We start from the raw sequence: 23844 nt of genomic DNA on the forward strand, positions 1-23844 counted from the left end.
CCCTCAATTCACACAATCTCCTCTCCGGAGAACCGGAATTCTAACGGCTTACCGCCGGCCCTGAGCACATGCTGGTAAAAACCACACTGATGCAATATCCCATACACACATATAACGAGAATGTGCCTCTGTGACCCTTTTATATGTTCAGCTCATGTCCAGTCGAACAGAACCTTGATCATGGACCAATCTGGAGCTGCCACATCACCAGAACAGCTGACAACTGACCGCTAATGAGACTCCACCACATCATGAGCATGCTCAGTAGGGTGATTTCTGGACTTAGCCTCCAGAGCATCCTTTCATCACTGCCTACAATTGGTTACCATAGACTTGGCTGAAGAGCCAGCAGTAACCAGACGAACAGCACGAGCCTGAGCAAGATGCTGGGACCAACATCTATGCTCAGTAGCACCCACAGTACCCGAAACTAAATGGGAGACTGCAGATGCAGACAAGGTTTTGGATCTACCTTGTGCAGTGGGAGAATCCCAGTGCCTAACAGTAACCACAAATTATATTGTATGATCAACTTGCTTTATTATTGCATCGTAAATCCAGAAACAGATGAAATGTTTCAACCCCTAGTATCGGGGCATAGGCTTGCTTGACAAACCTCAAGATGTAGAATAGGGGGCATAACGTTTTTGTATTTGTGAGGCCATAATAAAACAACTTGATCATTATTGGATGCTGAAGCTGGCTTTAACTTGTAATTTCATTGAGAAACATAAATACCATAGCAGAATGATCCCATCCAAAAAACAGTTATAAAAAGAAACTGTATTTTTTGAAGGACAGGTATCGTTTGACAGCAAGCTACAAACTTACATTGTTATATGCATAAGGAAGCTTCTCATTTTACTTACTGAGATTTAATAAAGTAGATAGTTTTCTTCTCTTTAAATGCATAGCTGTACCTTAAATTGGAAAGTGATAAATAAATGTGTTCAACAAATAACTGACTGTTTTACCTTGGGATATTGTAAGCATTATGCTTACTGTGTTATTACTGCACATAAGCTGTGCAGAAATGGGTTATTCTGGATGATTCCGTTGATCTAAAGACATGAAAGTTACTTTCTAAGCCATTTATTCTACCATATTATGCACGACTAAGAGGTAACTGGAACTACCTAAATTGCTAGCCACAGATGGATATAATAAATCAGGATAAATGACAAAACATTAGTATAATATAAATCTGGAACAAAGATATTGGGAAACCTGCTTAAAGTATACAACATTTGATTTATCTTTCACTTAGGCTACATTCACAAAACTATGCTTCACTGCTCTTGTACAGACTGAATTTTAGGCAGGCCAATATTGTACTGACCTGGACTTAACAGCCTTATAAGCATATACAGTTAGCACCAGAAGTTTACCTACAAAATACTACTTAATTTTCTCTCTGAGAAACACCATTGGTTTTATTTATTTATTAGCAAGTTGTTAATAAATAAATGAAGAAAAAAACAATGTGGGGTTTAATAACCTATGTTTAGTAACCAGCCAAGGTAAAGTAGACCGCTAGGGGCTGAAATTATCAGACTTGGAAGGTCCATGGATATTGGCCCTTTCCAAAGCCTAAAAATACAAGTCCGCAGCTTCCGCAGAATTGTCACATCATATAAAAAGAGAGAAATAAATGAAGACAAGAGCCCTCGCAGCTACAACATAGTCTTTGGCGTTCCTATGATATCCACCAATTTTGTAGAGCAACCTAAGGAGCCTTGTTCTGAGAACAAAGCTTCATTGGATCTTCCTGGTCTGGCTGCGCTCCTCGAAGCCCACCAAGAGTGATGTTGTCAGTAGCATTACTAACATTACTGCTTTCACTGGGACTCATGGCGCGCAGCCTGACCCGGAGTGATCTATGAAGCTTCACTCTCAGAATGAGGCTCCATAGGTTGTACTACAGAATTGTTGGACGTCGTGGGATTGGCATGGATTATGTTGAAGCCGCTGAATTAAAATAAATTGGTGAATGGGAGACAGTCTCTTGTCTTTATTTAATTCTCTCTTTTATGTCTTTCTCGTTGCTATTTATGGACTATGTTGGAATCCTTGGACTACTTCGGACCACCAAGTTTTTTATTAATAAATTGGTATACTAGAGAGTCATGGAGATTTTTTTAGATAAGATATTTTTGTGTTTTTCTTTTAACTTACTGTGTTAGTAATCTTGGTATATCAGCCCTGAGCTTTCAACTTTTCATTGGCGTGTAATCAAAAACAGAAGACCCTACATCATTTTTTTTAATTAATTATTTATTTAATGGATTAAACAGATTAAAAACACCCTTTACTGCCAGTGCAACTTTAGAATATTTAGAAGGAGTGGACATTAATCTAAGCTCTCCATTGTATGCCAACTCTCCCTGAACTGCTTCCTGAGTACCATGTGCTGAGCATTGTGATGTGGATGGCCAATCATAGGAATGCTGAAAAACATGCGGGCTGAGGACTCGAGCATGCAACTTCAGCACCCATGATATTCGATTGTATAACGAGCGGACGCAAGAAGCCCGATGCTTAATCTATTTCCGTCATCAGGCGTAATAACACGCCGGTGTTGGACACCCTCCCTTTGATGTGGGCTCCGGCGGTGAGCACTCATCTTTTCCGGCACATGTCAGCAGATTTGAGCAGCTAACATGTGCCGCTAACAGCCACAGGATCCACATGTGGCTGTTAACCTGTTAAATGCCATTGTCAAACTCTGACAGGGGCATTTAACACGCGCTTCTGGCAAGCATGCTATAAATCCCGCACATCGGTGCCTGAGCCAACGGGTCGCCGATGGGCTGGAATGTCAATCAGAGGTCTCCAGCAGACCTCTATGGTTGTCACTGCTGGATTGCTATCAGCGCCGCCTGGTGGTCGGCACTCATAGCAAGTCAGCAATTCTGCTACTTGCAGGCGATCTGATCATCACCTGTATGTAGCAGTAGTGATCAGGTGATCAGGTTATGGCAACTTCTAGTCTTCCAGACTATTGAAGCATGTCAAAAGTTAAAAAAAAAGTTTTAAAAAATATAAAAAAAAATAAAAATATATATTAAAGTTCAAATCATCCCCTTTTGCCCATTCAAAATAAAACAAAAAAAACCCACACACACATATTTGCTATCTCCACATTCAGAATCTCCTGATCTATCAATAAAAATAACCCAATTGCTAAATGGTGTAATGAGAAAAAAAGTCAAAATGCAGGATTGTGTTTTTTAGGTCACCGCAACATTGCATTTAAATGTAATAACGGGCGATCAAAGAATCATATCTGCACCAATATGATATCTTTAAAAACATCAGCTAGGCACGCAAAAAATAAGCCTTCACTCAACCCGAGATCACGAAAAATGGAGACACTACGGGTATCGGAAAATGGTGCTATTTTTTTTTTTACTAACTTTGGAATTTTCTTTTACCACTTACTGTAGATAAAAAAAAAACCTAGACATGTTTGATGTCTATGAACTTGTAATGACATAGAGATTCATAAAGGCAGGTCAGTTTTAGTATTTTAGTGAACATAGGAAAAAAAGGAAAGCAAAAAACAATTGTGGAATTGCACTTTTTTTTTGTATTTCACCACACTTGGAATTTTTTTTTCCCATTTTCCAGTACATGATATGTTAAAATCAAAAAGTACAACTTGTCCCACGAAAAACAAGCCCTCTCATGGCCATATTGACAGAAACGTAAAAACGTCATGGCTCTGGGAAGAAGGGGAGCAAAAAACGAAAGCGAAAATACCTCAGGTCATGAAGGGGTTAATTAAGTATTGAGCAGTGGCGAGCACACTCCCTCGTCACTAATATGCATGTCATTCAATTTGGACTTCATGGCAACTTTTGAACACCTATGAGTTTTAAAATCGAGACACTACCAGAATTTGCGAGGTCAAAGACATCAATGTAACATAGTAACATAGTAACATAGTAACATAGTTAGTAAGGCCGAAAAAAGACATTTGTCCATCCAGTTCAGCCTATATTCCATCATAATAAATACCCAGATCTACGTCCTACAGAACCTAATAATTGTATGATACAATATTGTTCTGCTCCAGGAAGACATCCAGGCCTCTCTTGAACCCCTCGACTGAGTTCGCCATCACCACCTCCTCAGGCAAGCAATTCCAGATTCTCACTGCCCTAACAGTAAAGAATCCTCTTCTATGTTGGTGGAAAAACCTTCTCTCCTCCAGACGCAAAGAATGCCCCCTTGTGCCCGTCACCTTCCTTGGTATAAACAGATCCTCAGCGAGATATTTGTATTGTCCCCTTATATACTTATACATGGTTATTAGATCGCCCCTCAGTCGTCTTTTTTCTAGACTAAATAATCCTAATTTCGCTAATCTATCTGGGTATTGTAGTTCTCCCATCCCCTTTATTAATTTTGTTGCCCTCCTTTGTACTCTCTCTAGTTCCATTATATCCTTCCTGAGCACCGGTGCCCAAAACTGGACACAGTACTCCATGTGCGGTCTAACTAGGGATTTGTACAGAGGCAGTATAATGCTCTCATCATGTGTATCCAGACCTCTTTTAATGCACCCCATGATCCTGTTTGCCTTGGCAGCTGCTGCCTGGCACTGGCTGCTCCAGGTAAGTTTATCATTAACTAGGATCCCCAAGTCCTTCTCCCTGTCAGATTTACCCAGTGGTTTCCCGTTCAGTGTGTAATGGTGATATTGATTCCCTCTTCCCATGTGTATAACCTTACATTTATCATTGTTAAACCTCATCTGCCACCTTTCAGCCCAAGTTTCCAACTTATCCAGATCCATCTGTAGCAGAATACTATCTTCTCTTGTATTAACTGCTTTACATAGTTTTGTATCATCTGCAAATATCGATATTTTACTGTGTAAACCTTCTACCAGATCATTAATGAATATGTTGAAGAGAACAGGTCCCAATACTGACCCCTGCGGTACCCCACTGGTCACAGCGACCCAGTTAGAGACTATACCATTTATAACCACCCTCTGCTTTCTATCACTAAGCCAGTTACTAACCCATTTACACACATTTTCCCCCAGACCAAGCATTCTCATTTTGTGTACCAACCTCTTGTGCGGCACGGTATCAAACGCTTTGGAAAAATCGAGATATACCACGTCCAATGACTCACCGTGGTCTAGCCTATAGCTTACCTCTTCATAAAAACTGATTAGATTGGTTTGACAGGAGCGATTTCTCATAAACCCATGCTGATATGGAGTTAAACAGTTATTCTCATTGAGATAATCCAGAATAACATCCCTCAGAAACCCTTCAAATATTTTACCAACAATAGAGGTTAGACTTACTGGCCTATAATTTCAGATATGTTTCAAAATGTTTTCAGATATTTCTTGAGATTGCCAAATAAATACAGGAAAACATTAAAGTCACAAAAAAATATAATTTTGCCATAATGGACCACCAAATGTGTAGATTGATCAGAAGTGTAGGAACCTGGAGAGCTCAATGTTCAGCCGGCTACAATGCATCATGATGGTTTACAAATGAACTATACTTTTAACAATTCTTGCATTAATCAATAGTATAAAAAATTATAAGAAACTTTTTGATCTATCTTATCAGAGAAATGTTCTTCCTTCTTCACTTATCAGACACTTCTTACCTTCCCCCGTCTTCTGAACTTGACCTCCACTGTGAAAAATCAGCTCTAGCCCATCTTGCTCATAGGAGATGTAATGCATGTCTCATGTGATACAGCTTATTATCCTCTATGGTGAGTTCAGAGGGCGGAGCAGTGAGAAGAGGGAACAAACAGCACTGCTGTATAATGTCCTCCATACTTCTGCAGATTGCCTCTGAAAGCTAAAATGTCAATGAAGGGCAGGCATCCCTGACTGTACTGCGCTGTTTGTGGGAGAGATCATTACAGCAAGATTCCTACCCCAGCTTTCAGAGAAATGCAAATTACAGGAGGAACATGCAAAGAGGAAAACTGTAGAGAATGCAGGACGTAATAATGCTTTCAGTGGGAAAAAAACAAGATCTTTTAGTTACGACACCTTTTAGTAGGTAGCAAAAATAAAATAAAGGATGTTATATAGCAAGCATTTGAGACTTCTTAGGTCTTATTCTTAGGCATGGTATGACAAAGTTTCTGAAGAAACACAAATATATGCAGAAAAAGAGCAGAGGCATGACGTACAGGATATAAGTCACATAATGTCCAGAAATGGTGTTATTCCTCACGGACAGACTCAGGGCAACTTATTATGGAAAGTATAATAAAAGTATGGTGGTTACCCTTTAAATCCCTTATGACCTATGATGTATAGGTACATCATAGGTCGCCTCCCTCTTTATGGTGCTGGCTTAGGAGCTGAGCCCACAAGTTTTCTGATATATGACAGCTGACCTGATCAGCTGTCATGTGCCCTTAACATCCATGGGAGTAATTGCGATCCACCCGCTACTGTCAACATGTTAAATGCCACTGTCAATCTCTGACAATGGCATTTAACTCACGCAAAAACGTCGACATAACAATCAGGGGTCTGCAGGAGACCCCTGTGGTTGTCATTGCCAACCTGCTATGCATAGCACAAGCGATTAGAAGATGGCAGCTTCTAGTCTCTCATGGGGACTACTCAAGCATGAAAAAAGTTTTTAAAAAGTTTTTAAAAATATTAAAACATTTTAAAAAATATTAAAGTTTAATTCCCCCCCCCCTTTTTCCCCATTCAAAATAAAACAATAAAAAAATCAAAAAGACACGTATTTGGTATTGTTGCTATCAGAAACACCTGATCTATCAAAGTATGAAAATAATTAATCTAATTGGTAAACGGCGTAATGACCAAAAAAATCAAAATGTAAGAATTGCAGTTTTTTAGTCGCTGCAACATTGCAATGAAATGCAATAACGGGTAATCAAAACATTGTATCTACCCCAAAAATCAACAAAAGGATCATCTCGGCGCACAAAAAATAGGTCCCCAACCAGCCTCAGGCCGGTTTCACACGTCAGTGGCTCCGGTACGTGAGGTGACAGTTTCCTCACGTACCGGAGACACTGACTCACGTAGACACATTGAAATCAATGTGTCTCTGCACATGTCAGCGTGTTTTCACGGACCGTGTGTCCGTGTGCAAAACACGGAGACATGTCAGTGTTCGTGGGAGCGCACAGATTACACGGACCCATTAAAGTCAATGGGTCTGTGTAAAATACGTACCGCACACGGACGCTGTCCGTGTGCAGTCCATGTGCCGTGCAGGAGACAGCGCTACAGTAAGCGCTGTCCCCCCCACTGGTGCTGAAGCCGCCATTCATATCTTCTGTCCAGCAGCGTTTGCTGGAAAGAAGATATGAAAAATCCTTTTTTTTTTTCCGTGTTTAAAATAGAGATCCCTGACCCCACCCCCTCCCACGACATGTGCGCCCGCCCGCTGTTAATAAAATACTCACCCGGCTCCCTCGCAGTGTCCTCTCCTGGCCGCAGCTTCTCCTTTATGAGTTGTCACGGGGGGCCTTCCATTACAGTCATGAATATGCGGCTCCACCTCCCATAGGGGTGGAGCCGCATATTCATTACTGTAATGGGCGGCCCCACGTGACCGCTCATACAGGAGAAGGTGCGGCCAGGAGAGGACGCTGCGAGGGAGCCGGGTATTTTACTAACAGCGGGCGGGCGCACAGGGGGTGGGAGGGGGTGGGGACAGGGATCTTTATTTTAAACACGGAAAAAAAAAAAAGGTTTTTCATATCTTCTTTCCAGCAAACGCTGCTGGACAGAAGATATGAATGGCGGCTTCAGCACCAGATGCAGGGGACAGCGCTTTTCTCTAGCGCTGTCTCCTGCACGTTCCGTGTGGTATCCAGTCGGCACACGGGCAGCACACGTGTGCCGCATGTGAGCCACACTGATGTGCCACATAAATGCACCGACACACAGACACGGATAATTCCGGTACCGATTTTTCCGGTACCGGAATTATCTGGACGTGTGAGACTGGCCTCAGATACTGAAAAATGGAGATGCTACAGGTCTCAGTAAATAGCTGTAATTTTTTTTACCACTTAATTAAAAAAGAACCTATACATGTTTGGTGTCTAAGAATTTGTAATTATGTGGAGAAAAATAATGCCAGGTCAGTTTTAGCTAACATTTTTAAAAAAATGTAGAATTGCACTTTTTTTTGCAATTTTACATCACTTGGATTTTTTTTCCCTTTTTCCAGTACAGTATATTATAAAATAAATGGTGTCATTCAAAAGTACAACTTGTCCGGCAAAATACAAGCCTTTATATGGCTATATTGGTAGAAAAATAACAAAAGTAATGGCTCTGGGAAGAAGGGGAGCAAAGTAATGAAAACACAAAAACAGAAAAACTGAAGGTGGTAAAGGTGGTAAACAGATTAAATATAAAATTGGTCTCAGACTATGTGCATGTTCAGCTGGAAAGTAACTTATGAGTCTCATTGACTGATGCAAGCTCTGTACAGCATTGCAAAATATGTTGATGCTACATGAACAACAGACAAACAAATTTGATTGAAATATTTTTTTTGCCTTTTTTAGTCATAGGTTTATCAAATATTCAATCGTATACCATCAATTTTAGAATCTTATATAAATTTGTTACCAGGTGACCCAGTTGAATGAGGTCAACTTTATAAAGTCCTATAAACTGAATGTGTGCAAATAAAGTAGGAGGTTGTGATTGAATAACTATCACACCAGGATAAGTACATGCTGTCAAAACTGGATTAGTAACCTATAGTCTAAGTCATTTAAGTTTGCAACATTTACATTTTGAATGGAAAGCCAGAAAAAGAGAATAGTTTCTAAATGGGAGGGTTACCATGCCAACAGCAAAATTACTGTGCAAGAAGTATGTTCAGAAAGGTTTTTGCTACTGTAGATCTTTCTATAAATTCTGTTATTGCTAACATTACTTTAATCATTGCCCAGGTATAGTAGAATAATTATTTTATTTACTTTAGAAGATTCCCTCGTTTTACGTGTTTTTCTGTAGGCAGATATTGATGATCTGTATATACTGGTATTACAAAATCACAGCAATTGTTTTAAGATAGTGAGATCTCTGGGTCCTTATAAAAGGAAGAGCTGAAGAATAATTGGAAATAGATATCATCTGCTAATCATCTGCTAATTGGGTTCCTGTATTTGCATGTTTGTATGCAATTTATTAATTTAGAGAATATGACCATAATTACACTGCAGCAGAAGCAGCAGCAGAAGGAGGTAATTGTAAACATTTGCGAGTTCTGGAGAGATTTCAAGAAGCAATAATTTTTAGAAAAAAAAGGTGTCCAACAGGAAAATTCTTTAACATCAGGGGTTCAGACAAGTGTATGTAAAATCATCCATTTTACATCTAGAAACAAAAAAATGTTATCCATATCCAATCCGTGTGTTAGGTGTTGAGTTCCCGCCACTGCACAGGGAGAATCTCGAACCATCTCCACTGCAGTCTCCCATTCTTCTCCAGCAGCAGTCGAGCACACTCAGCAGAGACGTTGGTCCCAGCGTCTAGCTCAGGCTGATACTGGGTGACTAGTTACTACTGGCCTTCCAGGCTCTGCCTTTGTTGCCAGCACTGATCAGCAGCGAGCAGATCTTTCTGGGACTAAGTCCTGCTTTTCCCATAATGAGCATGCCCATGGGACGTCCTCCCATTGGAGGTCGAGGGTCACATGCTCAGGTCCTGTTGCGGCTCCTATTAGACCATCTGGAAGGTCTTATAGCACTGCCGCTATAAAAGGTTCACATGGCCGCTCAGCCATGCGCTAGTGTACACTTTTAAACATGTGTGTGTTGACATGTGAAAGTTGTTCATTAATTATCCTCTCCCTTGTGTATGACTGCTCATGTAAGGTGGATGATTGCTATCTAGTGCCCGACTTTCCTATCAGCACGTGACACACAAAACAGCGCCAAATTGCTGTGACCACCAGTGCAGCGCCGTGCGCTTTCACAGCGCTTTCCTGACCCAAGCCTGGGTGGCTAGTGGCGACCGCCAGAGCGGCATCACACGCACTCTCGTGCATATAAATAATTATTGTTATTTTATTCACTTTGACACCCCAGTTGCAGTGTCGAGCGCAAGAGGTCTAGATAAATTCTAATCCAGAGTCTTGGGATTGAGTTCTGTGACTCTTTGCTTGCGCTCTTTGTGCGGTACTGTGGCCCTGTGACGCAACAGGGTTCACTTTCTTCATACAGGGTGGAGTTAACCCATGTGTGAATCCATTTTGTACTGCCATATAGTCCGTCATTACTCAGCAGCAGGTCACATCTCTGCATGGTGGACCCCGGGCTGCGAACACACTTTATTCTATCTATCTTATTATTTGGTGCATTCCGCTAGCCCTAACAGTGTGTGTCTGGTTTTTATGTCCTTACTAGATGGAGGCCCGATGCTATCGCATTGGGAGGGCGGTAAAGTCACAATGGGGGCAGGCTTTGCGGCAATGAGAATCTCTCCCTGTTAGGGCTGACGTAACGCACCAAATAAATATAAAGATAATAATAAGGTCCGTTCGCAGCCCGAGGTCCACCATGCAGAGATGTTAACTGCTGCTCGGTAATGGCAGAACAATATGGCGGGTAAACGTCGAACACACGCGGGTTAACCATCACCCGGTGTGTACAGCGATGAGATCTGTTACTCCACAGAACCACAGAGCCACAGTACACAAATACCACACCCTGTAGGCAGTAACAGGGCACAGTAAGATAAGCACAAGTGAGGTCACAAGACTCAGCCCCTAGCACGCGGGATAGGAGTCTATCTAGACTCACTATGCATGCAGCTTCGCAACTGCAATGCCTAAAAAAATTAGGTTAATTTAGAGCACAGAGTGTGCGCAGTGTTGCACTGGTGAACGCCTCTAACAAAACGCTAACTGATGGATTTAGCGCACTGAGTGCACGCGGCTTCGCACTGGTGTACACCGTTAACTGATGCTGACTAACATGTTCAGTGCTGGTAATGCACAACTTGGTGCTGTATGTTGTTCCTATCACCCAAACTCAGACACAACACAAGTTAAGGGGATAATTAGGAGCTTGCACTAATTACATACATGCATCCACACACACCATGATGTTAGGATATACTAGTGCATGGCCGTACGATCCTTTTATAGCCGCAGTCTCCCGGGACCTTGACAAAGGACCAATCTGAGCTGCTTCAGTACCTGGGCATGTGACCTCCGACCACCAATGAGAGGTCATCTCTCGGGCATGCTCAGAAGGCAGAAAGCAGGACTTAGTCCTAGGAACGTCTGCTGACTAATGCTGATTGCTATAGCTGGAACTGGGCAGGCAGCAGCAACCAAATGCACATTAGCCTGAGCAAGACGCTGGGACCGATGTCTACTGAGCAGGATCCTCTGCAGCTGAGGAAGAATGGGAGACCGCAGAGGACATAGCTAGAGATTTCCCCTCTGCAGTGGCAGGAACTCAATGCCTAACACTCCCCCATGAGGTGCTTTTGCTGCTTTCCTTTCATTGTCATTGGCATACTTTTTAGGAGGAGCCATGTTGGCATTGATTTTTGCTTTTAAAGGGGTTTTCCCATGAATGAAAGTTTATTTAAAAAATTGTCTGTCTTACCGTGTACAGAACATACCACAGCTCCTGGGCAGGGGAGGAAGCAAAAGACAATACTGACATTACAGCAGGAGAGGATACATTTTGTGAGGTAAAATATTGTTTAAAAACAGTCAGTGAAATATTTTGCCTGACAAAATGAATCATCTGTGATCCCCTGCTGTAATGTCAGTATTGTGCTTTGCTTCCATCCCTGCCAAGGAGATGTGGTATGCTCCGTACACGGTCAGACACAGGCAATTTTTAAAATGAACTTTCATTCATGGGAAAACACCTTTAATTTATCCCGGCTTCCTCTGCCTGTAGACACGTTGCGCATCTGCCACCGGGATCAGCCGAATGATTCACTGCGCCTGCGCAGAATTCACGTAGGGGCAGTAAATCAGACCACCGCCATCTTTGTGCAGACAGATAGCAGCATTCACATTAAAACTGTGCATGCACTCCTCCTGTACAAAGATGGCGGTGGTCAGTGAATCATTTTGCTAATCCCAGCAGTGGCGTGTTCGCAACATTGCTCCGCTGTTGGTACTATGCAAGAGGCTGCGTGCGGCATATTCAGTGTGTGTGTGTTGCATTTGGCGTATGACATATACAGTCTGTGTGTGTGTGTGTGTGTGTGTGTGTGGTGCGAAGGTGTTCTGCTGGTGGTACCACGCAAGAGGCTGGTACCACCAGCAGTTTCCATATTGAGACACCCGTCACTTGGGTGTCCCAATATGGCGGTCAGTGAACTTCCGCCACTTGGAATTCTGGGATCCAGACACATCTGGATGGAACAGGATGTGAAGGCATTACAGGGTAGGTACGCTGCTCAAAAAATAAAGGGAACACTTAAACAGCAGAATGTAACTCGAAGTACATCAAACTTCTGTGAAATCAAACTGCCCACTTAGGAAGCAACACTGTTTGACAATCAATTTCACATGCTGTTGTGCAAATGGAATAGACAACAGAAGGAAATTATTGGCAATTATCAAGACACACTCAATAAAGGAGTGGTTCTGCAGGTGGGGACCACAGACCACATCTCAGTACCAATGCTTTCTGGCTGATGTTTTGGTCACTTTTGAATGTTGGTTGTGCTTTCAAACTCAAAGTAGCATGAGATGGACTCTACAACCCACACAAGTGGCTCAGGAAGTGCAGCTCATCCAGGATGGTAGATCAATGCAAGCTGTGGAAAGGTTTGCTGTGTCTGTGCATTGAATCTATGGACTGGCCCACCCAATCCCCAGACCTGAATCCGATTGAACACATCTGGGACATCATGTCTGGCACCATTGACCAATGTCACATTGCACCACAGACTGACCAGGAGTTGGTGGATGCTTTAGTCCAGGTCTGGGGGGAAATCCCTCAGGAGACCATCCACCGCCTCATGATGTGCATGCCCAGGCATTGTAGTGAGGTCATACAGGCATGTGGAGGCCACACACACTACTAAGCATCATTTCCTTGTCTTGAGGCATTTCCATTGAAGTTGAATAAGCCTGTAACCTCATTTTCCACTTTGATTTTGAGCATCATTCCAACTCCAGACCTCCATGGGATATTACTTGTAATTTATGTTGATCATTTTTAGGTTTTATTGTTCTCAACATATTCCACTATGTAATGAATAAAGATTTACAACTGGAATATTTCATTCAGTGATATCTAGGATGTAGAATCTTAGCATTCCCTTTATTTTTTTGCAGTGTATATATTAACATGCAATTTGTATGCCTATTTTGTACATCCATATGACATCTTGTTTTTTTACATGAACAATGTAATAAATAATAGAGGACAAATTCAATTTTCTATTTTATAATTGTAATGTATCCATGAAAAAGATATCACACACGGATGGTATACCATATGTAATTTGTTTACTCATGGTTTTGGCTTACGAATACTGATGTGAAATACTGACCAAATACTGATCGTGTGAAAGTGGCCTAAAAGCATGTGAAATAGTATCTTCACTGGAAATTGGTCCGTGTGCTGTCCATATGCTACCAGTTTTGCATACTGATAGTACGCGGATGTGTAATATGTTCGTTTCAATGAACCCTTATGGATATGGATAGCATACGGACATTAAAAAAACACACACGCTTGAAACACTGATTGCATATGGATGATGATATTGATGGAAAATTGTCATTATTTTTGGCTGAAAAACAGATAATTTTTCATACACTCGTGTGAACCAGGCCTTATTTGAAATAAAGTGAAACATGGCTGTTGAACATGTAACATTTCAGTCAGATGTGAACTTTTTTATTTTCTACTCATCATCAGTGATGTAGCTATAGAAGAGCATTCTACCAATTGAGATAGTATCAAATGTTACATAAAAATCCATGTACATTGCATCTACTGGGAGCCCTGTGTCCATATTCATGCTTACAACTTCATAAAAAGCATATAAATTGGTTTGACATGACCTTGCTTTCAAAAAGTCATGTTGGTTATCAGTAACTATACTGTTATAACTTTGCAGAATTACCCCAGGCTATACTGATCTGTATACAGTACTAGGTTTTAATGCATTGTACTACATTTTACAATACTATATAATTTCATACTGTACTATATTATATTATAGCATTTTATTCTACTGATTTAAACAGTACTCTATCATATAGCACTCTAATATGTATTATTCTACACTATGTGCACATTTATTAGGCAAGTAGGTATTTGACCTTATCAACATTTTTATGCAGATTTTTTTACTCCAAACGGAATAAAATTGAATGCTTATTGAATAAAGCAGCTCAGGTCTTGTGTAATGAGGAATGGTGTGGAACACTTTAACAAGGTGCGCATAGTTATTAAGCAGCTTGTTTTCCACAGGCAAAATACGCCAAAAAGAGATTTAACTCTGAAAAGTCAAAAATTGTTACATTTCATACAGAAATTTTCTGACAGAGTTTGAGCCAAGTGGCATGAGAGAACATACAGCCATGTGACTACGTCCTAATAGTTGCCCAATAACTAATAACTGTGCACACACAGATTCTTTTAATTCCTTAATGACCATTCCAAATTTTTAAAATCTGACCAATGTTGCTTTATGTGGTAATAACTCTTCAATGCTTCTACAAATCCCAGTGATTTTGAGATTTATGATAAAGGTAAATTTTGGTCAATATGTTTTGTGTTTAGTTATAAAAAAATATTAGAAATTTGACAAAATTGTAAAACAAATTGCAAACTTTGAATGATTCTCCCTTTAATCCAGATAGTCATACCACAGAGAAACACTAATAACATTTCCCTCATGTCAGCCCCGTTTGTAAAATGTTATTTTATTTTGTTAGCATTTTAGGAGGTTTAAAAAATATAGCAGCAATTTTTAGTTTTTTTCAATAAAATTTTAAAGATGTATTTTTTTAGGGACCTATCCAGGTTTGAAGTAACTTTAGGGGTCTTATATAAACCTCCAAAAATGATACCATTTTAAGAACAGCACCCCCCGACATACTGAAAACTGTTGTCAGGTAGTTCATCAATCCTTCAGGTGTTTTCAGGAATTAATACAAAGTGACTTGACAGGAATAAAAAAGTTTATTTTTGCAACCTAAATGTCGCTAACTTCTGAATAGGTTACTACAGCCGGCAGACTCCAAGGCCACTATTTGGCCATGAATTGCCATGGCAAACATCAGCACCATACAATCGTTATCTCGGGGTGCCAATGATGTTAAAGAGGAAGCCCCCACATACTGTTAACCATTTATATGCTGTAGTCACTACAGACACCAGCATCTAAGGGTTTAAATAGATATGGTAGGTGCCAAAACTGAATGTGGCTGATACATCAAGTTGTCAGCTATAGTCGACAGCCGACAGCTACTGGATTGTCACCTGTATGGGGATGGTATTCTCTTAAATCTCAGGTCAGTAAAAAGACGTATTGGTGGTAATTAGGGGTTAAGAAAGACAAAATTTCACTTTACTTTCTTTAACATTCAGCTTTCATATTAATTAATCTTTTGGATTGACCGACAGCACTGGAATTGTTCAATAATAAAATTAATTATTAAAATGCAAATTGGCTAATAATCATGCACACAGTGTAAAATACACTGAACTATACGATCCGGTATTATGTAGCACCGTAATAACATTAGACGGCACTGTCGCATGGTGATATCACCACAGTTATTTGTGATTGGGCTGCTTTCTTACATGCTGTATTTTCCCTATGCCCAAACTTTTTCATATAACTGTATGTCAATACTCAAACATAATACACCACTGTACCCCAAGACTATGATGGACTATGGTGGAGGGTATCAAGAATCATGGGCTTTTTTCTGAGTGCTATCAGCATTTCAAAGGGTTATTCCTTAATACAATCTAATATTTCTCTGTGGGATAAGTAGTAATAGTTTGATCATTGGGTGAATCAATGCTTAGACACCACCAAACCTGAGAATGGGATTTTAGAAATTCCCATTAAGCCAGGGATTAATAGAACAATGGTGAGCACACGGGACAATTGCTTCATGTAAACAGTGACTTCAGTCTCAGGATGGGTGGAGGTTCTAGTAATCAGACACTTAAGGTACCTTCACACATAACGATATTGTTAACGATATCGTTGCTATTTGTGACGTAGCAATGATATCGTTAATGAAATCGTTATGTGTGACAGCGACCAACGATCAGGCCCCTGCTGGGAGATCGTTGGTCGCTGAATAAAGTCCAGAACTTTATTTCGTCGCTGGACTCCTGCTGACATCGCTGGATCGGCGTGTGTGACACCGATCCAGCGATGTCTTCACTGGTAACCAGGGTAAACATCGGGTAACTAAGCGCAGGGCCGCGCTTAGTAACCCGATGTTTACCCTGGTTACAATGCTAAAAGTAAAAAAAAACAAACACTAGATACTTACCTACCGCTGTCTGTCCCCCGGCGCTGTGCTCTGCTCTCCTCCTGTACTGGCTGTGAGCCGGAAAGCAGAGCGGTGACGTCACCGCTCTGCTTTCCGGCTCCCAGACAGTACAGGAGGAGAGCAGAGAAGCAGAGCGCAGCGCTGGAGGACAGACGGCTGTAGGTAAGTATCTAGTGTTTGTTTTTTTTTACTTTTAGCATGGTAACCAGGGTAAACATCGGGTTACTAAGCGTGGCCCTGCGCTTAGTTACCCGATGTTTACCCTGGTTACCGGCATCGTTGGTCGCTGGAGAGCGGTCTGTGTGACAGCTCTCCAGCAACCAAACAGCGACGCTGCAGCGATCCGGATCATTGTCGGTATCGCTGCAGCGTCGCTAAGTGTGAAGGGGCCTTTAAGACCTAAGTTGGGTATAAGTCATTACATATGTTATGGCTGGGTAACCCCATTAAATCCCTTTTTACCTAAATTTGCAGAAACAGATTATAAAAGAATATATATAAGTTCTGTACATCCTGCTTTACCCTATTACTATGTGATATAAGGTAGAATAGGACGCCTAGAAAAACAGAATTAATATATATTTTATGATGTGATGTTATTATGGTTATATAATTTATAAAACTGTCATTTTAAAACATCTTTCAAGTACATGAAAATGCTGAAAGGAATCGAAACAGTGAGAATGATGAAAGGAATACAAATGAATGCGAAAGGCAAAACTAGACCGATACAGCAGTTAAAAGAAGAGATTATCGCTTAACCTGTTTTCTCAGAGCTGCCATTGATGGTATTAGTAGGGATGGAAGTGAAGATAGTCTTTGCGTTGTCCTTGGTAACAACAGATTTCTGCTTAATTTTCATGGCTTCCAGTGCTTTGAGCTTCTTGGCATGTTTTGTGCCTTTGTAGTGGGCCACAGCCTGGCTCTACAATGGAGAACAAAATGAACCATGCAATCAAGCTCATTTCTAAATTTGAAAATGTCGTATTATAATGATAAAAACAGACAAGCTTAAAATAAACGGTACCAAGAAATATTAATGCAGTACATAAAAAATACATTAGCATACCAAATAAACCCAGACTCATAATAGAACAGTGGCCAGAGAACATATCTCGGCTCACTTCACAAGCTACTCCCCATATAACGATATACATATAGGAGGACAATGGGAGTTTTTAGAAAAAGATACATATTTATTAGAAAACTAGTAAAAAAAAAAAAAATTAACACACAATTAAAAAACACCAATGAAACATACCAGAGGGACATACATGTAGATATATATAAAGTGTGGACCAAATGTAACCATACTCAAAATATGACACAAATAAGATCCTAAATCTCCTAAGCGACCCCCAGGAGCGGAGAAAAATACCTCCTATTGGCAAAACAACCTACACACCCCACGTCCTGCAAGTATAGCCACTGTGGCTGTGTGCATGTGGGAAGGTAATGAATGCAATAAAGGGAGACACATCCTACCGCAAACAAGGGTGGAGATAAAGTGTGTCCCAGGGAACCATATGTGTCCAATCCAGGGGGCATCTTCATGTGGTAAGATCCTTGGTTTATGTGGGGTCCCAGGAGAGATTTCTACAGTGATTTTTGGTGTTAGGCCGGCGTCACACTAGCGTATTGGATGCGATATGCTAATGACCCTCGGCTCCTGCTCGCAGCAGAGCAGGAGCCAGGTGTCATGCGTCTGTGCTCCGATTCTCTCGCACAGGGAGGATGGGAGCACAGCTGCGGAGGAGGCGGAGAAATGAATTTCTCCATCTCCTCCATTGCTGGGGTCCGCTTATAGCGCACATCACTCGGATGATATCCGAGTGGTGTGCGCTGTCTCACTCGCACCCATAGCCTTATATGGGTGCGAGTGAGGCGAGATTTTTCCTCGGTCCGAGACAATCGCAGCATGCTGCGATTGTCTCGGACCGAGGAAAACAGCCGACAAAAAGTCGGCTGCTGGGAGCGGCCCCATATGTTAACATTGGTCCGAGTGCAATGCGATTTTTTATCGCATTGCACTCGGCCGTTTTAAACGCCAGTGTGACGCCGGCCTTAGACACATTTGGTTCCCTGGGACACACTTTATCTCCACCCTTGTTTGCGGTAGGATGTGTCTCCCTTTATTGCATTCATTACCTTCCCACATGCACACAGCCACAGTGGCTATACTTGCAGGACGTGGGGTGTGTAGGTTGTTTTGCCATTAGGAGGTATTTTTCTCCGCTCCTGGGGGTCGCTTAGGAGATTTAGGATCTTATTTGTGTCATATTTTGAGTATGGTTACATTTGGTCCACACTTTATATATATCTACATGTATGTCCCTCTGGTATGTTTCATTGCTGTTTTTTAATTGTGTGTTAATTTTTTTTTATTTTTTATTTTTACTAGTTTTCTAATAAATATGTATCTTTTTCTAAAAACTCCCGTTGTCCTCCTATATGTATAAAAAATACATTATATAAATAATGGAAAAATAATTTGTTTTCTTATTATAATGTTAACTACTTTACTACTTAAAAAAGCATCCTAAGGAATCAACAAATCAACACATATTGTAAAAAAAAAAACTTCGAGAAACAAATGAGTAATCTAGAACTATGCGAGTTTATTTATATTCCATATAACCACTTTGAATAAGGGCATACTAAAGAGCCACTAACAGATACAAGTTTAAGAGTGCACTAATTTTATGTTTTGTTTCGCATGTGGTATCTGTCACATAATTTACAGTATGTAAAGAAACACCCCTGCAGTCCACAGCTGCACAGAGATTATGCAGCTGCAAAAGAAAGGAATTGACTGACAGGAGACATGAGTGTGCTAGAGTTGCTGAATATTAGCAGAGAATATCAGGGAAGGCAGGAAGCTGATGTAATCCTGCAACTATGGTTCATATGCCAGCCCCAGTTACAAAGGAATTCAGAAATAATAAAAATGCAAAAAATATACAATAAATGATAACGGGTTGAAAAATAAGTAAAATTATATGAAAAAAGAAAAACGCCACCGTCAGTCCAAAATCCTCATTAAAAAAATTATTTATAAAAATAATTGTTACAGAAAGAAGAACATAGTTTAACTGCTTCCTAACCGTGCAGTGACTTTAAACATCCAAGTGGTCTGGCGCCTACTCGGCAGTGACGTTCTCAAACATCAGTGCTTAGTAATGTAGCTACAAGCAATATTTGTGTCTCTGGCAGCCAGAGTCCTCATAGAGGAGACAGAGATGATTTGATACTGTCTGTGCCTTCTCTGTCGTTGCTAAAGAAATGTGTGATTGTTGTAATTTGAAGATTTATGGTGCTTCCTCCCCCATATACAAAGATCATGGGATTGGCAGCTCTGCTATGCAGCCAGGAGGCTGTATTTCCCTTATAACTGGGACTAATATGCCATCCCAACTTACAAAGGAAATAAAAAATATATAAATATTGAAATGCCTCCAACTCCCCCCCGAAGATCATTTATGAGCTTATGGGGGACATGTGAAAATAAATGAAAACATAAAATATAAAAAAGCAAAAAAACATAAATGCATAAAATGCCACTGTTATTCCAAATCACTGGTACTTGCACCACAAAATAAAAAAAGTCTGCTATATAAAAATAATTGTTATACAATGGGCATCATGCTTTTAAATGTAATTTAGAGGTCCTTTACAATCATAAAAAATAAAAAAAAACATTAACAACAGACACTTATTTCCCATATCTGAACACCTTTATTATATGATATAAGAAAAAAATAGAATATGACAGTAACATAAAAATGAAGCCTCATGTATCACAAAAGCTTTTAAAACTATGTGTCCAAACAATGAAACAATGAAAATGGCCCCATCTTGAACTGATTAAAATGTATTTTAATTAGGGTTGAGCGAAACGGGTCGGCCATTTTCAGAAGTCGCCGACTTTTGGCAAAGTCGGGTTTCATGAAACCCGACCCGACCCCTGTGTGGGGTCGGCCATGAGGTCGGCGATCTTCTGAATCTGGTATCGGAATTCCGATCCCGATTTCCGATATGTTTGCAATATCGGAAATCGGTATCGGAATCCATATTTAAGTGTAAAATAAAGAATTAAAATAAAAAAATATTGCTATACTCACCCTCTGACGCACCCTGGTACTAACCGGCAGCCTTCCTTCCTTAGAATCAGCGCGTGAAGGGCCTTAGATGACGTCGCGGCTTGTGATTGGTCGCGCGACCGCCCATGTGACCGCTCGCGCGACCAATCACAAGCCGTGACGTCACCGAAGGTCCTTCAAGCACTGATTCTTAGGAAGGAAGGCTGCCGGAAAGAAGCAGGGCGCGTCCGAGGGTGAGTATATACCTAATAGGAGCCAGCCGCAGTACAGACACGTCTCCAAGACGACACACACCCGGAAGTCTATGGAAGTGCTCACTGCAGATGAGTTGGGCTGTGAGTTGGTATCTTTTGACTAGACTTACTCGTGAGTAGTGGGTTTTTTGATGTGTTCCTTGTTCCTGCATGTATTCTTTCAGATATGCCAGTCATGTTATGTGTTACTCAATATTGCTCTGCCCATACATGACAATTCTAATGTGGGCAAATCACACTTTGCATCATTTTTACCCAGTTATGACATATGTCATCAAGGCCACAAATACATACAGAAGGGAATTTTTTATACAAAGAGGTATTTTTTAGAAGCACATTATGAATTTCCAGTCACACAATCACTCAGTTTCTAGTAATAATCCACTTCACAACTCGGACTGGATGTTGCACATAGTACCGTCAGTTGTTTTATCATTTATTTAATCTTATTCTTATGCACTATGTGGCAATATCATATGCTATATAACAGTATGGGTTTTGTTTGTGTACATACGTAATTTTGTATTGTCATTGTGATGGATATGTTTTACCTTTTTTAATCTAAAAAATATCTCTTTGTATAAAAAATTCCCTTCTGTATGTATTTCTGGCCTTGATGACATATGGCATATCTGGGTAAAAATGATGCAAAGTGTGATTTACCCACATTAGAATTGTCATGTATGGGCAGAGCAATATTGAGTAACATGTAACATGCCTGGCATATCTGACAGAATACATGCAGGAACAGGGAACCATCAAAAGCTCACTACTCACGAGTAAGTGTAGTGAAAAGATAACTGTGCATTGCAGCGGTGTTACACATAGGATATAGGTATTGCAGACAATACAACTCACAGTCCCAGCACTCATCTGCAGTGAGCACTTCCGTAGACATCTGGGTGTGTGTCATCTTGGAGACACGTCTGTACAGCGGTTGGCTCCGCCCCCCATTCTGACGCATCAGATGGGGGAGTATGAGCTGGCGGCGCGTGACTCTGACCCGGGGTGACATCATGCTCGGTTCGTCAGCGGAAGCGCCGAATAGGCTGCACACACAAACATAAAATGACTTTGATTAGTGAACATGGTAGGCCGCTCTGAACAAATGTGCTTTGAGCGAGCGCCAAAAACTATGCAAATTGTGGATGGTCCTAATATCTTGGGGTAGAGCATGCCAGAGGAGTGGCGCAGCACAGGAGAAGTCTTGGAGTTGGGAGTGGGAGGTACGGATTAGTACAGAGGTTAGTCGAAAGTCATTTGCAGAGCGCAGCGGTCAGTTAGGCAGATAGACAGAAATGAGGGAGGAGATGTAAGGGGGTGCCGCATTGTGAAGAGCTTTGTGGGTGAGTACAAGTACTTTGAATTGTATCCTGTAATGAATGGACAGCCAGTGTAATGACTGGCGAAGAGTGAACGCGTTCGAGTAACGATTAGCCAGATGGACGACCCTGGCTGCTGCATTAAGGATGGATTGGAGAGGGGAAAGTCGTGTGAGGAGGCGGCCAATTAATAGAGCATTACAGTAGTCCAGGCGGGAGTGGATCACGGCGACAGTGAGGGTTTTTGTTGTATCCATGGTGAGAAAAGGGTGGATTCTAGAGATGTTCTTTAGGTGTAAGCGGAACGAGCGGGCAAGAGATTGTATATGGGATGTAAAGGAGAGATCAGAGTCAAAGGTAACACCCAGACAGCGCGCATGCTGCCGGGGTGTTATTATGGTGCCACCCACGGAGAGGGAAACGTCAGGTTTAGGGAGGTTAGTAAATGGTGGGAGCAGAAGAAGTTCAGTTTTGGAGAGGTTGAGTTTCAGATAGAGAGCGGACATGATGTTGGAGACTGCAGACAGACAGTCAGTGGCGTTCTGTAGTACAGTGGGGGTAAAGTCAGGGGATGACGTGTATAGTTGTGTGTCATCAGCATAAAGATGATACTGAAAGCCAAATCTGCTGATGGTCTGTCCAATTGCGGCTGTGTAGAGGGAGAAGAGAAGGGGGCCAAGGACTGAGCCCTGAGGTACCCCGACAGTGAGAGGAAGAGGAGATGAAGTGGAGCCAGAGAACAGAACACTGAAGGAGCGGTCTGAAAGGTAGGAAGAGAACCAGGAGAGAGCAGTGTCCTTAATGCCTAGTGACTGGAGCCTAGAGAGTAGGAGAGGGTGGTCAACAGTGTCAAAAGCTGCAGAAAGGTCGAGAAGTATGAGCAGAGAGTGGTCACCATTACATTTTGCTGTCAGAAGGTCATTGGTCACTTTGATGAGTGCAGTTTCAGTCGAATGTAGGGGGCGGAAACCGGACTGTGAAGGGTCTAGGAGGGAGTGAGTGGAGAGGTAACGGGTAAGGCGGGAGTATATCAGGCGCTGCAAGAGTTTAGAGATGAAGGGGAGATTGGAGACCGGTCTGTAGTTATTTGGGCAGGATGGGTCAAGAGCAGGTTTCTTTAGTAATGGAGTAATGATAGAGTGTTACTATAGACTTACACTATTTTCTTATCCGTTCTCATGAACTAAGGTCTACCAGAACCACAATATATTAATTTTTTGGAAGTCTCTTCCCTAGTTTTAATTAAGCCACTCTATTTGATTCATGCTGTGAATTCTGTGCAGAGGTGCCATGTATGGAATGATGCTGATAATTAGGGTTGAGGGATTAGCTGTGCATAATGATATAACTTAGTTGCGGGTGTATTACTGAATTGGACAGTTGAATTTGTATTTGCATCTCCATCTTTTATATATTTTTACATTATCTTGGATTTTTTGTCAATAAAGTTGATTTATTTTACTATATGACAATGGCTTCCATTTTCTGTTTGGATTTTGTATTGCTTTGAGAAGCGCTTGTAACTAAAGGCCCCTTCACATTAAGCGACGCTGCAGCGATACCGACAACGATCCGGATCGCTGCAGCGTCGCTGTTTGGTCGCTGGAGAGCTGTCACACAGACCGCTCTCCAGCGACCAACGATGCCGGTA

General features: G+C 41.3%; 1 protein-coding gene across 2 annotated transcripts in view; it reads right to left on the bottom strand.

Annotated features, from left to right (window-relative positions):
* ZNF385D (zinc finger protein 385D) overlaps positions 1–23844 on the bottom strand; it is a 585391-nt gene that overhangs the window by 168505 nt on the left and 393042 nt on the right. For both annotated transcript variants that reach the window (XM_069729985.1, XM_069729986.1), the window contains one exon: positions 17280–17442. In XM_069729985.1, the coding sequence (XP_069586086.1) occupies positions 17280–17442 (163 nt within the window). The remainder of the gene's footprint in view (positions 1–17279; positions 17443–23844) is intronic.

This window comes from Ranitomeya imitator, chromosome 6 (assembly GCF_032444005.1).
Source record: "Ranitomeya imitator isolate aRanImi1 chromosome 6, aRanImi1.pri, whole genome shotgun sequence".
Classification (NCBI taxonomy): Eukaryota; Metazoa; Chordata; class Amphibia; order Anura; family Dendrobatidae; genus Ranitomeya; species Ranitomeya imitator.